Source organism: Pristiophorus japonicus, chromosome 15, assembly GCF_044704955.1.
Source record: "Pristiophorus japonicus isolate sPriJap1 chromosome 15, sPriJap1.hap1, whole genome shotgun sequence".
Taxonomy (NCBI): Eukaryota; Metazoa; Chordata; class Chondrichthyes; family Pristiophoridae; genus Pristiophorus; species Pristiophorus japonicus.
Window position 1 is genome coordinate 47917425 of NC_091991.1, and position 15969 is coordinate 47933393.

General features: G+C 41.8%; 1 protein-coding gene across 3 annotated transcripts in view; it reads right to left on the reverse strand.

The window, feature by feature from the left end:
* LOC139280736 (coiled-coil domain-containing protein 91-like) overlaps window positions 1–15969 on the reverse strand; it is a 198341-nt gene that overhangs the window by 45747 nt on the left and 136625 nt on the right. For all 3 annotated transcript variants that reach the window (XM_070900400.1, XM_070900401.1, XM_070900402.1), the window contains exons 9-12: window positions 12845–12937; window positions 12684–12752; window positions 6456–6632; window positions 2201–2314 (exon numbers count right to left, since the gene is read on the reverse strand). In XM_070900400.1, coding sequence (XP_070756501.1) covers window positions 2201–2314; window positions 6456–6632; window positions 12684–12752; window positions 12845–12937 — 453 coding nt within the window. The remainder of the gene's footprint in view (window positions 1–2200; window positions 2315–6455; window positions 6633–12683; window positions 12753–12844; window positions 12938–15969) is intronic.

Consider the following 15969-nt stretch of genomic DNA (forward strand, 5'->3'; position numbering starts at 1 on the left):
ACCCGAAATCTTTTTGCGAAGGTACCAGGTGGTCCCAGAGGCACCTTCGATTCCGGTCAGAGGCCTTCTTTGCCCACGCACCTTCGAGATGCGGACAGAGAAGCTGGAGTCACGTGCGCCTGGACAACCAATCACGGTACTCTGATTTTACAAGTTCCCATCACTATCAATGAGAATAACCCCCTAAAACACCCAAACACAACATAATAAATAAAAAAAACACCTCAGATATTTAAAATTAATTGAAATTAAAGTTAATTAAATGTTTTAGAAAAAAAACTATATTTTTTATGATTTTTTGGTGTGTTTTAATAGGGTTTAAAATAAACTTACCTTAATGGACAGTGTTTTTACTATAAAAATGTGTATTTAAATTTAATTTTTATACGTTTTAAAACTCACGTTGGTAAAGGACATTCGCTGGGCAAGAGATGGGCAAATAGCCCAATCTCACCCGCGCGAATGTCCTTGCTGCGGGGATGTGGAAGATCGGTCAAGAGATATCTTGATAGATTGGAAAAGCCAGTTTTCGCCGCATGCGCATTGCACGCCAAAAACCGGCTTTTGCGAGACCTCGCCAGGTCCGTATGCATTCCGTACGGACCCGGCGAGGCCAGGATTTTACGCCCAGCCACAACCAGTTTTCTTTTGGACAGTCAGAGATCTCTGAATGCAAATACTGAAACTGCTGCAATGTCATGGCTAATCATTTGAATTAAAAGTACTTTCTGTGGAAAAATAAAAATAACTTTATGACTATGCTAGGATATGCCTAAATAGTGCTATTTTAATAACTGGCAATCAGTTGCTAAGTTTTGATGAGAATTTGTATTCCACTATCTTAATTTTAATCTTTAAATGTAATTGTGCATATTTGCAAAATTTTAGAGAGACCACAAGCATATTTTTAAATTTAAAAACTAATAATTGAAGATTGTATTTCACATTTATAACTATTTCTTAAAATCAAAATAATTTTAAAAATATTATATTCAAAATAAATCAGGGAAAGAACGACAAAATTGCTCAGCAGGTCAGCAAACAGTGCAGAGATGTACACATTTCCTGCTTAAATGGAAACTTACAGCCTGTCAGGACATCATTGTCACCTGATTTGACAAAACCCAATGGAAGTAGCAACAGTTTCCTCATCTCCCTCTCCCTATAGATTGAGGGAGAAATTGAATGGAACTTCAACTTTTACCAATCTACTATATCCCTTTAAAGCTGACATGGTGTAGGAGAATCTCTTTAAAACAGTTTCTTCTCTCTTCCTCCCCCTCAAAAAGCAACAATGATCATTTTAAATAAAATATACATAACTAATAGGATAAAAATCTAATTAAACTTCTACTATTTTTTTCTACCACTGTTTCATTTACTGGGACAAAATGATTTCATTCTACACACAGTGAGTGGCATGGCTCAAGTGGTTTAATGGGCTGTTTGTCAAAGATCAGGAATGAATAAGTGGTATAATAAAGGGCGCTATTAGTTTCTCTTTTTACAGTATTGAGTAAACCTACATCCCAAAGGCAACATCTGTGTTTAATGGCAGTTCACACTGCACTTACCAAGAATCTGAAAGAATCTACCACAAAGCCTCTGAAAATGACCAAATGACAACCTTAATTATCCCATAGCTCAAGCCTGTGGTATAAAAATCATACAACAGAAGAGCCTTTTGATGCATGTTAACAGTTATGGGGGTGGGGGTGTGGAAGTACTGACAATGAACCATAACATAAACAATGTGTAAATGCCAGCTGTGCTATTTGATACTTGTATCCCTCATAAATTTGATTCGCACCAGTTATATAAAAGGTCTTATCCCATGGTGTAGAATTCAGTATCCTTCATTTAGAAGACTTGGGTAGGAGGAATTATAAAAAACACAACTGATGAAACAATCAAATTCATAATTTTGTGTTCAAAATCTCAATTTTTATGGTCTCAATCAATCATTCGGCAGCTAAATGTTCGGCTTCATGTGGTTTTGAACCATACAAATCAGAAAGGTCCCAGGTTTGTGCTAAGTTACCTGACATCATCAAGGATTGTGATAAGGGTGCACACAAGAGTATGCATCTTACATACAGTCTCAAAAACAGACTTAAATCACTCAAGATAAAAGGTGGGGTAAAAGTAGAAATCATAAATCAATGAGTAGATAATGGAACATATGATTGGAATCATTTACCCTTTTTTGCTCTTTGATATATTTTATCATGTCGTCCCTGGTTTTTTGAATTGCCTCTTCTACAACTTTCTCACTTCTTGTTCTTTCTTGATTTACAGCTTCCCTCATGGCTTCCTGGTGGGAAAAAGGGTAGATAATCAGCCCAACAGCTGCTTTTGTACTAACACGCCCTCCCCACACTTACACAGACAGTAGTGAATGTATTAGAATTAGCCTCGTCATCGGACAAAGTACTCTGTGCTGAACTGAAATGACTGGAGTGGGGATTGTTATCTGTCAAATCATGAAACTAGTCTTATGTCACATGCAAGATGAAAATAGTTCTGGTAAAAAAAAATTGTGTCCAACAAGTCTGGAGAATTGTGACCGGTTCACAGAACTCTACTAATATTGTTCCATTATGAAGTGCCCAGGAGCCGCACAGATCAATACTCCCTCAAGGCAAGTATCTCGTCTAAAATCACAGATTAGGAAACAGGTGTCAAGTTGGCAGAACTGATTGGAAAAGTGGCTGGAGACAACAACTACTCGTATTTATATAGTGCCTTTAACATAGTAAAACATCCCAAGGTGGTTCATAAAAGCTATTATCAAACAAAATTTGACACCGAGCCAAATAGAGATATTAGGACAGGTGACCAAAAGCTTGGTGAAAGAGATGGGCTTCAGGAGTGTCTTAAAAGGGGAGAGAGGTAGAGAGACAGATGGGTTTAGGGAAGGAATTCCAGAGGTTCCTAAGCAGCTGAAGACACGGCTGCCAATGGTGGAGTGAAGAAAATTGGGGATGCAAGAGGCTAAATTTGGAGGAGTGCAGAGATCTCAGAGGGTTGTTGGGCTGGAGAAGACTGAAGCTAGGGAAGGGCAAGGTCATGGAGGAATTTTAAAACAAGGATGAGAATGTTAAAATCGAGGCATTGCTAGACTGGGAGCCAATGTAGGTCAGCAAGTATAGTCTGGTTCAGCCTCAGATAGTGGCCAGGGAAAGGGATGGAGTCGGTGAGTAAGGAACGGAGTTTGTGGCAGGGGCCAAAGACAATGGCTTCAGTCATCCAAATATTTAATTGAATTTCTGCACATCCAATACTGGATGTTGGCCAAGCAGTGAGACAAATCAGAGCAAGTACAGGGGTCAAGAGAGGTGGTAATGAGCTGGGCATACATGTGGAACCTGATGTTACCTTTTCGTATGATGTTGCCGAGAGGCAGCATGAAGATGAGAAATAGGAGGGGAACAAGGATGGATCCTTGGGGAACTTCAGAAGTACCGGTCAGGAGCAGGAAGAAAAGCTATTGCAGGTGATTATATGGCAACAACTGGATAGGTATGAATGGAACCAGGCAAGAGATTTCCCACTGAGCTGGACAACAAAAAAGAGGCGTTGGAGGAGGATGGCATGGTCAACCGTTTCAAAAGCTGCAGACAGGTTGAAAAGGATGAGAAAGGATAGTTTATCATGGCCACAGTCACATAGGATTTCATTTCTGACTTTGATAAGGACCGTTTCAGTGCTGTTGCAGAGGCTGAAACCTGATTGGAGGGGTTCAAACATGGAGTTCTGGGAAAGAAGAGCACGGATTTGGGAAGCGACAACACGTTCAAGGATTTTGGAGAGGAAAGGGAGGTTGGAATGGGGCGGTAGATTGCAAGGACAGCAGGGTCAAGGGTGGGCTTTTTGAGGAGGGGAGATGATGGCAGATTTGAAGGGGAGGGGGACATTACCTGAGGAGAGGGAACCGTTAACAATATCAGCTAACATGGGGGCCAGGAAGGGAAGTTGGAGGGTCAGCAGTTTGGTGGGAATGGGGTCCAGAAAGCGGGAGTTGGATCTCATGGACAAGATGAGCTGGGGGAGGGCATGAAAGGAGATAGGAGAGAAACTAGAGACCGGTCATGCCAGATTTATACCCATTTAGTGCTCTCCCAATTTTCTGGTATTGTACTACTACCAGAAGCACCTGCCAGTACAGTTAATTATATTAAAATTAAGTCCCTGCGAGGTTGTTTAGATGTCCATGTAATTTTCTAACATTTGTGCGGTTTTAGCACTCAGTCATCTATCCACCCTTATAAGATAGGTATTCAGGACTGCTAGCATGTACTGTTTACAGAAATGTATTTATAAAGATCTGTGACTATTTCTGAACCTATTTTGAAGTTCTTTGAGAGTTTATTTCTTGTTTCGAATTGGTTGGCCAGGTGGCTTTGTGCCAAGTGTCCATGATATTCCCAATGGGAAACACTAGTTGTTTTTGAAGGAATAAAATGGGCAACGATGGGATACCAGGCAGGTCAGACTACACCTACCTGCCAGTACTTTCCTATCTGCATTTACAGACAAAGGTGCACCTACCTGGCAATGACCACATGGAACTGGCAATGTGGGCTTTGGGTCAGCTGGCAGACAGATGCAAAACTGTGTAATCTGCAGCAAGGACATCTGCAGTTAACACAGACCACAAGGTTGGTGCTACTGGTGGCAGTAACTGTTAGTTACAGATCGAGTCCTCTGCCTCCTTTCAGGCATGCTGCAATGTTATCCTATGGGCAGAGTGACCCAGAATGGCAAGCATGGCCACTATCTTTATTACCATTTCATCTTGCACTACTTCTACTTTGTAAGCAATCAAACGGGGTTGGAGTGGTGTACTGCTTTATCACTCAGCAACACAATTAGATTTTTGTCACCACATTTATTGTGCCAACCACTGGGTTTTGCCAGGCATTTTTAATACAAAAACAGCCTTTGCAAAGCTACCACGATTTTTATTTCCATTATGTGGCCAATTACATTTAAGTCGAGTCCCAGCGCCGAGAACAAGCAGAAACCAAGCGGAGACAGCGGAAGGAGCGTGCGTCAACCACTGTCTGCCCCACCTGTAACAGAGACTGTCGGTCCCACATTGGACTCTTCAGTCACCGGAGAACTCACTTTTAGAGTTGAAGCAAGTCATCCTCGACTCCAAAGAACTGCCTATGATGATGATGATGATGATGATGGAGTGGCTGCATCCCTTTAAGTTTACCCATCACCATGGTAAGCAGCCTTTAAAGATGGTTTATGCTCAATTTTCTGCACGCTTTCTTGTAAGCTCCCAACCAGGCCCAAAACGTCTAGGAAACTTGTCCACAACTATTACAAACTCACCTCAAAACTCAGACAGGCAGTCAGATCATGATCAAATAATACACCACCTCAAGCCTGATAGATAAATCATCTACCATCGCTACATGGAAATTTCTAGAGAACCCACATTTTCCCTGCCCCCTGCAGTGGAAAGCAGAAATGCAAGGTATCACATGCCTATCCTTCCATATAAATCTTTCTGAAGAGTTATCGTAAGAAGAAAATGCAAAATACATAGCATGTATGAACAGTTTCTGAAACCCCTTACATTAGAATACTGGAAGCTATTAACATTAAATAAAGAACAACTTCTTCCATTAATTTCATGATTCTGAAGGCATTTATTTATATTAGGCTACAGTTATACATGCTCTTGTAATGCACAGGTATCTCACCTATATGGCCCCTCATGTGTGCCTGGCTAGGGAGTGTAAGGCTATTAAATAGCTTAGTGAAACAGAACGGAGCCTGATCTTGCCCTCATTGAACGTCCACACTTTCGAAAATTAACCTCTGGATCGTGACAAGCTGAGAGGGCAATGACCAGTATGGAAGTAATGGGAAGAAGTTGGTTGCTTGTCCTAATACAGGGTTTTAGGATGGGTGCAATGGGTAGTACAGGGTTTTAAGATGGGTGCAATGGGTAGTACATGGATACCATAGGACTTAGCATGAATATGTGAAAAATAATAAAAAGGAACCAAAATTGCACAGAAGGCCACAATCTGAGATGGGGGGGAACGACTATGTACAAGACCGCCTGAATGGAAAGGAGAGAACAAGCACTCAACTACATGAGCTGGAAGAGGAGAGAACATGATGGTGAGGTTTTGGTAATGTCTCTGACCAGTTTGGTTGTATCTGTGACCAACTGACATGCCTCGATTCCAATCCACATCCTTATTCAATTTATAAAGCAGATAATTATCGTGGTACTTTCACCACCTTGAAATATTTCTCCCGAAAAGAATCAAATCATAGAATTCCATGTTAAAATATATTCCTGGTGACAGCATTAAATCAACCTGAGCCACCAATGAATAATGCATACTGCTACTTCAGATGTTCTGCAGAATGACATGAACAGATCCAGATTTAAAAGATCCTAATTTGTGCAATTTATACCTTACCTGGCTTTTGTTTCTTTCCTCTTGCAATGCCTCTTGGATAGCCTGCTCCAATTTCTCTTGGTCCTTGCAACGTTCAATTTCCCATAGTTCTCTTTTCTCTAACTGGATCGTTTCCATCCTTTCCCTCTCCTCTCGCACAGCTTTCAAAACAGCCTCTGTAATGATTTCCTTTTCTGACTGTGTAACAGAGCATTGTTCAAAAGGGATTTTAAGAAAAAAAATCAAAAGATATTTAAACCAAATATAATACCACATAAAAATCCATGGCCATATACTAAATAAAAGATCAGAGAAACTAACAAATGTTGTATGTTGAAAAACGAAGTAAGTTTGCCAACTTCAACAGGAATTGGATTACAAAGCTGGAAACAGATGCTTCAGAAATATTGTTGTCCCTGTTATTATAGCATTCCTTGCCAATAATGCAAATTTTTCTTGTTACAATATTGTTACAGTGGCGATGTTGGGAAAATGGCTGCCATTGGCAACCACAGAGACCATCTACAATTTCAAGGGAAGAATAAATCTTCAAAAGACAACATAAAACAGATGATAACAATACTATAGTATCGAATAAAAATTAAAATAAGGTTAGAATTTTTTGATTAATCATCACTCCACACATGTAATTTTACTTTGTAGTGATGTATCAAGTAAATAATAGGCTCAATAATTGGCAAGACTCAGTTTAATACTGTTATTTAATATCAACTTACACACACATAATATATATATATTTTCTAATTACCCTCCATGTTTGTTCATTATTATTGACTACTCTGAAGTTTCCAACGTGTTTTTATAATAGCGCCTTTAATATAGTAAAACATTCTAAGAAGCTTCACAGGAGCCGAATCAGACAAAAGTTGGCACAGAGCCAAAAAGGAGATATTAGGACAGGTGACCAAAAACTTGGTCAAAGAGGTAGGCCTTTCCCAATCTACTTTAAATCTGCCTATTTGGAGTTGCGCAAGGTTGGCTTGGGATTGACCATACCTGATTATCCTTCCTCTTTCTTTGATGATGCCAAACACTGATAGAGCAATAAAAACGATACAGCTAAAATGAGTTGCACGGATACATCAGAAATTAACTGTGCGCAATTGCAGTAGGACCTTGCATTCTATGGGCTCAATTTTCCCCAAGCCCGATTTCTGGCATATTGCCAGAGTTACGCCCATTTTTCTAGGCCAGAAATATTTTGCCAAACTTTCCCCGATGGATAATTCGAATTTGGCGCCGCGCAGCATGTCCAGTTACCTGGGGGGTTGGAGTCTGCTGTCTGCGCCAAAAAACAATGCCGCACCTTCTGCGCATGTGCGGGAAAAGTTACTTTTTTGACGTCGTTCTAATGGACGCGCATGCTCAATACAGCTCGGATTTGGCAATCGGCCGCTTTTAAAGAGCCAGCTGTGTGTGTTACAAGTGCTGCGTGAGAACATTGGAAAAATCGCAGCTGCAGCTATACAAGATGCAATGCAGTGCAAGGACCAAGAATTTCTTACAGGATGAAGTGGAGGCACTAGTTACTGTGATTGAGAACAGATGGCAGGAGCTGGACACCAGCAGGGGTCACATAAAAGTTCCACCAAAAGAAAAGAAGAAGCGCTGGAACCAATTTGCAGAAGATTACTGCGCAGTGGTGAACACCATGAGATCTGGAGGCCAGTGTAAAAAGAAATGGTCAAGTAGTTAGTGTAAGTAATATTTTCATTTATTCAATGCAATTATAAATGTGACCAGCTGTACATGTCCCACCCAGCAGAAAGACACCCTCTCTAAAAAGTTGCACTTTCATTTTTGCAGAGGAAAGTGGCACACAACAAAAGGGAAAGAACTCGAACAGGAGGAGGCCCGGCAAATCTGCACCCACTGACACCCTTGGAAGAGAGGGTCACAGCTTCTCCTGCCTGGAAAAAAAGCAATCAGTACTGCACAAGCTGGGCCCACACTCGAGGGAGAGGGCAAGTCCTCCAAATTCATTGTGGCCCCTCAAATCAACCTGCTGCCTGGCCTGCGATGTCTGAGCCTACTCATGCCACCCATCCTGACCCCACCTCCTTCTGCTGCTAACCATTTGACTGTTCTGTTATATTTTGAAGAACTTGAGGCCAACCCTGACAATACAGAAGAGGATTCAGACACAGACGAGCCAGAAGAGGAGAACATCTTCCAATGCATCCATGGGGGTGAGGGGAAGGGGAAGGAGCTGGATGAAGCTCCCACTGTTGTACTGACTTTGGAGGAGGTGCCGCTCATGGAGGTGACAGCCCCTTCCGTGACTAGTGGTTCGAGTGTTCGTGGGATATTCCATGGTTTCACACCTTCCGAGGTTGCGGGTCTCAGTGGTGTAATGCAGCGTGACACACCCAGGGCTGCACTTTCCGAGGTTGTGAGTTCCAGTGTTGTGGTGCGAGCCACACCCATGGAGAGGAGGGGAAGGAGAGCTCGATCACGCTCTCCTGAGATGCAGAATCTAACAGATGTGATTCAGATGATGTCATTGAGTGCGGAGAGCATTGACCTTACGTGATCACTCCTGGACACCATCAATGGGGTGAGTGATGAGGTAGCGGGACTGTCGGGAGAAATAACACACTCATGAGAAATGGGAATGATATATGGGACCATCAGTGAGGGAATAGTGGCCATGAGGGAGGTAATGCAAACCATGTCACTGGCCATGAGGGAGGGAATGTTGCAGGCCGTTGAGACACTGGCAGGGCACATGAGGGACGGCATGATGGAGTTAGCTGCTGCAATAAGGGAACACGCCCAGACCCCGCGTCCATTGAAAGAATCAACTGTCACTCCCGCTACAATCCCCACACCAGCCTCAAAAGAGCCCAAAACCGGGCCCTCCAACTTGCCGCCTGGGCCCTCCAACTTGCCGCATGATGCCGACACCCCCCCACCCTAAAGAGGTGTGCAGTACCCGAGATGTTAGAAAGAATAAGCTTGGTATCAAGCCCAGAAACACTGCGCCACCGCCTGTGGGCAGGGGTGGTGGACTGTCCAAGACCAAGCGCAGCGGGCGGTCTTAGAATAAAGGGGAGGAGAGATGGGTGCAGCCTTTCTTTGCAGCTGTTGTTGTTATTATTGTTACTGTTGTAACTGTTCTCAAATTGAAAGTTTTTTTGTATGTTATGTAAATTTACAAGTTTATAAGTGATCTTAAAGTTTTTAAGTGACTTTAAAGAGTGAACTTAAAGTAAAGTTTGATGCAAGAATAATTTTATTAAAGTTAAGTTATTGTAAACTTTTGAATAAAATGTATTTTACATTAAAACAACACAACATTACAGAACAGCTCCAAACAGTAAACATGTCCATGTGGAATAGTTGTCACTGACTTAAATTTAACCTCTGAAAGAAGTTTAAAACAGCAAGAAAGCAGGCAGCACAGGTTAGCAGTTGTATCTCTCAAGGTCTGTATGGATGGACCACACTCAAAGGTCTTGTGACTTCTCCTCTCTTCTCCCCTCACTCCTCGAGTCTTGTGACTTCTCTCTCCCTCCCCCTGCCCAGGCTCCAAGCCTTCCGATCGGCACCTCTCTCTCTCTCCTCTACACCCCCACCCGCCCCCCCCCGACAGCCTGTTTTGTAGCCGAACCCCAAGCCACTATGTCCGACCAAACCTACAACCCTCCAGGTCTTCAAGACGTTCGCTGGTGGCATGTGAGTGAGTGAAAAAATGAGAAAACTTGTGAAATTCAACAAATTTACACCTACGTTGACAGGTTAAAAAAAAGTTGAACTTTATTATTGATTTTGACAGTGTTTTTGACTCCCTCCAAAATCTTCGATTGAAAACAATGGCGACTTTCAGCGCAGATTTGTGAATGTGCGTTGGTTTTCGTAACTCACCAGGAGTGACCAGATACGCTGACCGAAGAGAAAAAAATGTTGGCCAAACTGCGAACAAATGAAAAAAACGGCGCAGACATGAGGGACGTGTAAAAAAAAAAGACATAAAAAAAACTGGCCTAGAAAAATCGGAACTAAGTCAGTTACGCCAGCACAGATCGCAGGGGGAAAGTTTGAAAAAGATAAATACACCAGAAAAAACGGCACGTGCCAAAAAAACGGCGCAAATGATCGGGGAAAATTGAGCCCTATGACTCCATAGCTTGGCACATTAGTGTCCCTTTGTGCTGCATCACCTCAACCTTCTTTTACCAAACACTTCATTCACACAGTCCCATGCCAGCGGCTGTACTTTAAAATCACTATGAGCATCAAACTCAGTGGTATTCCATCAGCAACACTAGGATGTCCATCAACTGGTGCATTCAGGAGTCAACATAAGAACATAAGAATTAGGAACAGGAGTAGGCCATCTAGCCCCTCGAGCCTGCTCCGCCATTCAACAAGATCATGGCTGATCTGACCGTGGACTCAGCTCTACTTACCCGCCCGCTCCCCATAACCCTTAATTCCCTTATTGGTTAAAAATCTATCTATCTGTGATTTGAATACATTCAATGAGCTCGCCTCAACTGTTTCCTTTGGCAGAGAATTCCACAGATTCACAACCCTCTGGGAGAAGAAATTCCTTCTCAACTCGGTTTTAAATTGGTTCCCTGTATTTTGAAGCTGTGCCCCCTAGCTCTAGTCTCCCCGACCAGTGGAAACAACGTCTCTGCCTCTATCTTGTCTATCCCTTTCATTATTTTAAATGTTTCTATAAGATCACCCCTCATCCTTCTGAACTCCAATGAGTAAAGACCCAGTCTACTCAATCTATCATCATAAGGTAACCCTCTCATCTCTGCAATCAGCCTAGTGAATCGTCTCTGTACCCCCTTCAAAGCTAGTATATCCTTCCTTAAGTAAGGTGACCAAAACTGCACGCAGTACTCCAGGTGCGGCCTCACCAATACCCTGTACAGTTGCAGCAACACCTCCCTGCTTTTGTACTCCATCCCTCTCGCAATGAAGGCCAACATTCCATTCGCCTTACTGATTACCTGCTGCACCTGCAAACTAACTTTTTGGGATTCATGCACAAGGACCCCCAGGTCCCTCTGCACCGCAGCATGTTGTAATTTCTCCCCATTCAAATAATATTCCCTTTTACTGTTTTTTTTTCCCAAGGTGGATGACCTCACATTTTCCGACATTGTATTCCATCTGCCAAACCTTAGTCCATTTGCTTAATCTATCTAAATCTCTTTGCAGCCTCTCTGTGTCCTCTACACAACCCACTTTCCCACTAATCTTTATGTCATCTGCAAATTTTGTTACACTACACTCTGTCCCCTCTTCCAGGTCATCTATGTATATTGTAAACAGTTGTGGTCCCAGCACTGATCCCTGTGGCACACCACTAACCACCGATTTCTAACCCGAAAAGGACCCATTTATCCCGACTCTCTGCTTTCTGTTAGCCAGCCAATTCTCTATCCATGCTAATACATTTCCTCTGACTCCACGTACCTTTATCTTCTGTAGTAACCTTTTATGTGGCACCTTATCGAATGCCTTTTGGAAATCTAAATACACCACATCCATCGGTACACCTCTACCCACCATGCTCGTTATATCCTCAAAGAATTCCAGTAAATTAGTTAAACATGATTTCCCCTTCATGAATCCATTAAGCGAATCAAGAAAGATATCATACAGAAAATCCTCTTTGCAGAAGTAAAAGGACAGAAAACATGAGTTTTGTAGCATGTCACGTACCTGTTGTATATCATCTAAATACCGCTCAATATGACACCAAACTAAAACCAACAGTAATTTTGCTATTCATTCCTATATTATTTTCCTATTATGTGGGCAAAACATATTTTAAGCTGGCAGAATGAATAAGACAATTAATGCAGTTCATATCATAGGATGATGGAAAATTAGAATTTATTTTAAACTTGTATATTCATGTTAAATGAAAACTCCACATGGTGTAAACTTCTCTTGATTTTGAAAAGCCCAAATAGTTGTTAACTCATTCAAAACAGAATTATTTTCAGTTAGTTGTATAAAATATGTAACGGATAGTGAGTAGGAAAGCCAAAGCATAAGCTTAAATAAAAAGGCTTACTGCTATTGGAAGTTAATAGCTAGCTGATTACAGGGAAATTCTACATTTAATTATATAGTCGCCTATTATGGCAATGTACAAAGAAAGTTGACAAGCAAACCAAAAAGAAGAGCAGCACTTCTTTAAAAGGGAAAATGCTAACACACAGGAATTTTGTTAGACAAGACTGATTTAAAAAATACCTTTACAACTTTTTCCACTGCCTCTGTGCTTCGTAGCCTTTCTTCAGCTACACATTTTTCTAGTGTGTCCTGTAAATAATTCATCAAATGTTCAGAGTTTTTTTTACATGCCAAGGACAATATTAAAAAGGAATTATTTTATAAGAGAACTGCAAGTTCACCTTATGCTGTTTTGTTTGTTCCTCCAAAGCTTCTTTTATCTTGTCTTGCAATGCACTTTTTTCTTTCTCCAGTAAGTCAAGTAGCCGCTCATGCTGTAAGATCATACAGTCGACAGTATCAGCAGCAAATCACAGATGATTTTCAGACATAAATCATTAAATGATTACCTTACTATAAAAAAGGTTATTCAAAAGAGGAAATGTGGCCAATACATTGGGGTCGATTTTAACTCCAAATTCATCCCTGGTCTTGATTAACATGTTGCCAGTCCATTTTCCAACCGTTCCGGATGGAAGCGGCTGGCAACCTCTGGAAAATCTGGCGGTAGCAAACGAGCTTGGAAGGCAGAGGAAACAAAGGCTAGAAAATAGACAACAAAGGAGTTTGGCAGTGCTATATGGCATATACTTCAATGGAAGGAGCCTATGGAAAAAGGCAGATGAGCTGAAGGCACATTTCGACACTTGGGAGTATGATATTATAGCTATTACTGAGACATTGCTGAAAGAAGGGCAGGAATGGCAGCTTAACATTCCTGCTTACAGGGTTTTCAGATGGGATAGAGAGGGGTGTAAAAAAGGAGGGGTGTCGAAGTATTGATTGAAGAAACAACTACAGCTGTGAGGAGAGATGATATGTTAGAAGGATCATCAAATGAGGGTTGAACTGAAGAACAAAAAGGGGCAATCACACTGCTGGGAGTATACGACAGACCCCAAAAACAGTCAGAGAGAGAAAGAGCAGCAAATATGTAGGCAAATTTCTGAGAAATGCAAAAAAAACAATAGGGCAGTAATAGTAGGGGATTTCAACTACCCGAATATTAATTGGGATAAAATTAGTGTGAAAGGTGGTGAAGAATTCCTAAAATGCATTCAGGAGAACTTCTTTTAACCAGTACCTAACAAGCCCAACAAGGGAGTTCTGAATTGGGTTTTAGGGAATGAAGGTGGGCAGGTGGAAGGGGTGTCAGTGGTAAAGCATTTTGGGGGTAGTGATCATAATTCAGTTAAATTTTGGGTACTTATGAAAAAGGACAGACCAGGAATACAAGCTCTCGATTGGGAAAAAGTCAATGTTACTAAGCTGAGATGTGATTTAGCCAAGGTGGACTGGAAACGGAAGTGGAAGCAAAGAATCTGCAATGGGATAGGGTTGGCTAAGTGAGTGGGCAAAAATTTGGCAGATGGAGTATAATGTGGGAAAATGTGAGGTTATCCACTTTGGTAGGAAGAATAAAAAAGCAAATTATTTTTTAAATGGGGAGAGATTACAAAATGCGGCGGTACAGCGGGATCTGGGGTTCCTTGTACATGAAACTCAAAAAGTTAGCATGTAGGTACAGCAAGTAATTAGGAAGGCAAATGGAATGTTGGCCTTTACTGCAAGGGGGATGGAGTATAAAAGTAGGGAAGTCCTACTGCAACTGTACAAGGCGTTGGTGAGACCACACCTGGAGTACTGCGTACAGTTTTGGTCTCCTTATTTAACGAGGGATATACTTGCATTGGAGGCAGTTCAGAGAAGGTTCACGAGGTTGATTCCTAAAATGAAGGGGTTGCCTTTATGAAGAAAGGTTGAGCAGGTTGGGTCTATACTCGTTGGAGTTTGGAAGAATGAGAGGTGATCTTAGTGAAACGTGTAAGATTCTGAGGGGGCTTGACAGGGTAGATGCAGAGAGGATGTTTCCCCTCGTGGGGGAATCCAAAACTAGGGGGCATAGTTTCAGAATAAGGAGTCTCCCATTTAAAATGGAAATGAAAAGAAATTTCTTCTCTCAGAAGTTCGTGAATCTTTGGAATTCTCTACCCCAGAGAGCTGTGGAAGCTGGGTCATTGAATATATTTAAGGTGAAGATAGACAGATTTTTGAACAATAAGGGAGTCAAGGGTTATGGGGAGCAGGCAGGGAAGTGGAGTTGAGACCAAGATCAGATCAGCCATAATCTTATTGAATGGCGGAGCAGGCTCGAGGGGCCAAATGGCCTACTCCTGCTCCTATTTCTTATGTTATGTTCTTATGAAACGTCTACTTGACGTCAGAGCAGTGGGCGGCATTCATGGAGGAAATAGTGAGGGCCGAGAGTAAGTATGTTCCCTTAAAGAAAAAGGGTTGGACTAACAAATCTAGAGCCCCCTGGATGTCAAGGGACTTGCAGGGAAGGATAAAGAAAAAAGGGAAGCTTATGACAGATACCGAGGGGTCAATACTGCTGAAACCCTAGAGGAGTATAGAAAGTGCAGAGGTGAAATTGAAAAGGAAATTAGGAAAGCAAAGAGAGGGCATGAAAAAAAATCAAGGAAAACCCAAAGATGTTTTATAAATACATTAAGAGCAAGAGGGTAACAAAAGAAAGAGTAGGTCCATTATTCTTAAGGTAACCTGTGTGTGGAGGCGGAAGATGTGGGTAAGGTTCTGAATGAATACTTTGCGTCTGCTTTCACAAAAGAGAGGGACGATGCATACGTTGCAATCAGGGAGGAGTGTGAAATATTGGAAGAAGTAAACATAGTGAGAGAGGAAGTAGCAAGTGGTTTAGCATCTTGGAAAGTGGATAAATCCCCAGGCCCAGATGTAATGCAACCCAGGCTGTTAAGAGAAGCAAAAGAGTAAATAGCAGAGACTCTGACCATCATTTTCCAATCCTCTCTGGCTACAGGTGCGGTGCCAGAGGACTGGAGGATTGCTAAGGTTAAGTCTTTGTTTAAAAAGGGCAGTCAGCACAACCTCAGTGGTGGGAAAATGATTGGAAACAATTCTGAGGGACAGGATAAATCTTCATTTAGAAAGACACAGATCAATCAAGGACAGTCAGCACGGATTTGTTAAGGGAAGGTCGTATCTGACGAACTTGTTTGAATTTTTTGAGGAAGTAACAAGGAGGGTCGATGAGGGTAGTGCATCTGATGTAGTCTATATGGATTTTAGCAAGACTTTTGATAAGGTCCCATATGGCAGACTGGCCACGAAACTAAAAGCCCATGAGATCCACGGAAAAGTGATAAGTTGGATCCAAAAATTGTCTCAGAGGCTGGAAGCAAAGGATAATGGTCGATGGGTGTTTTTGTGACTGCAAGGATGTTTCCAGTGGGGTTCCGCAGGACTCAGTACTGTGTCCTTTGCT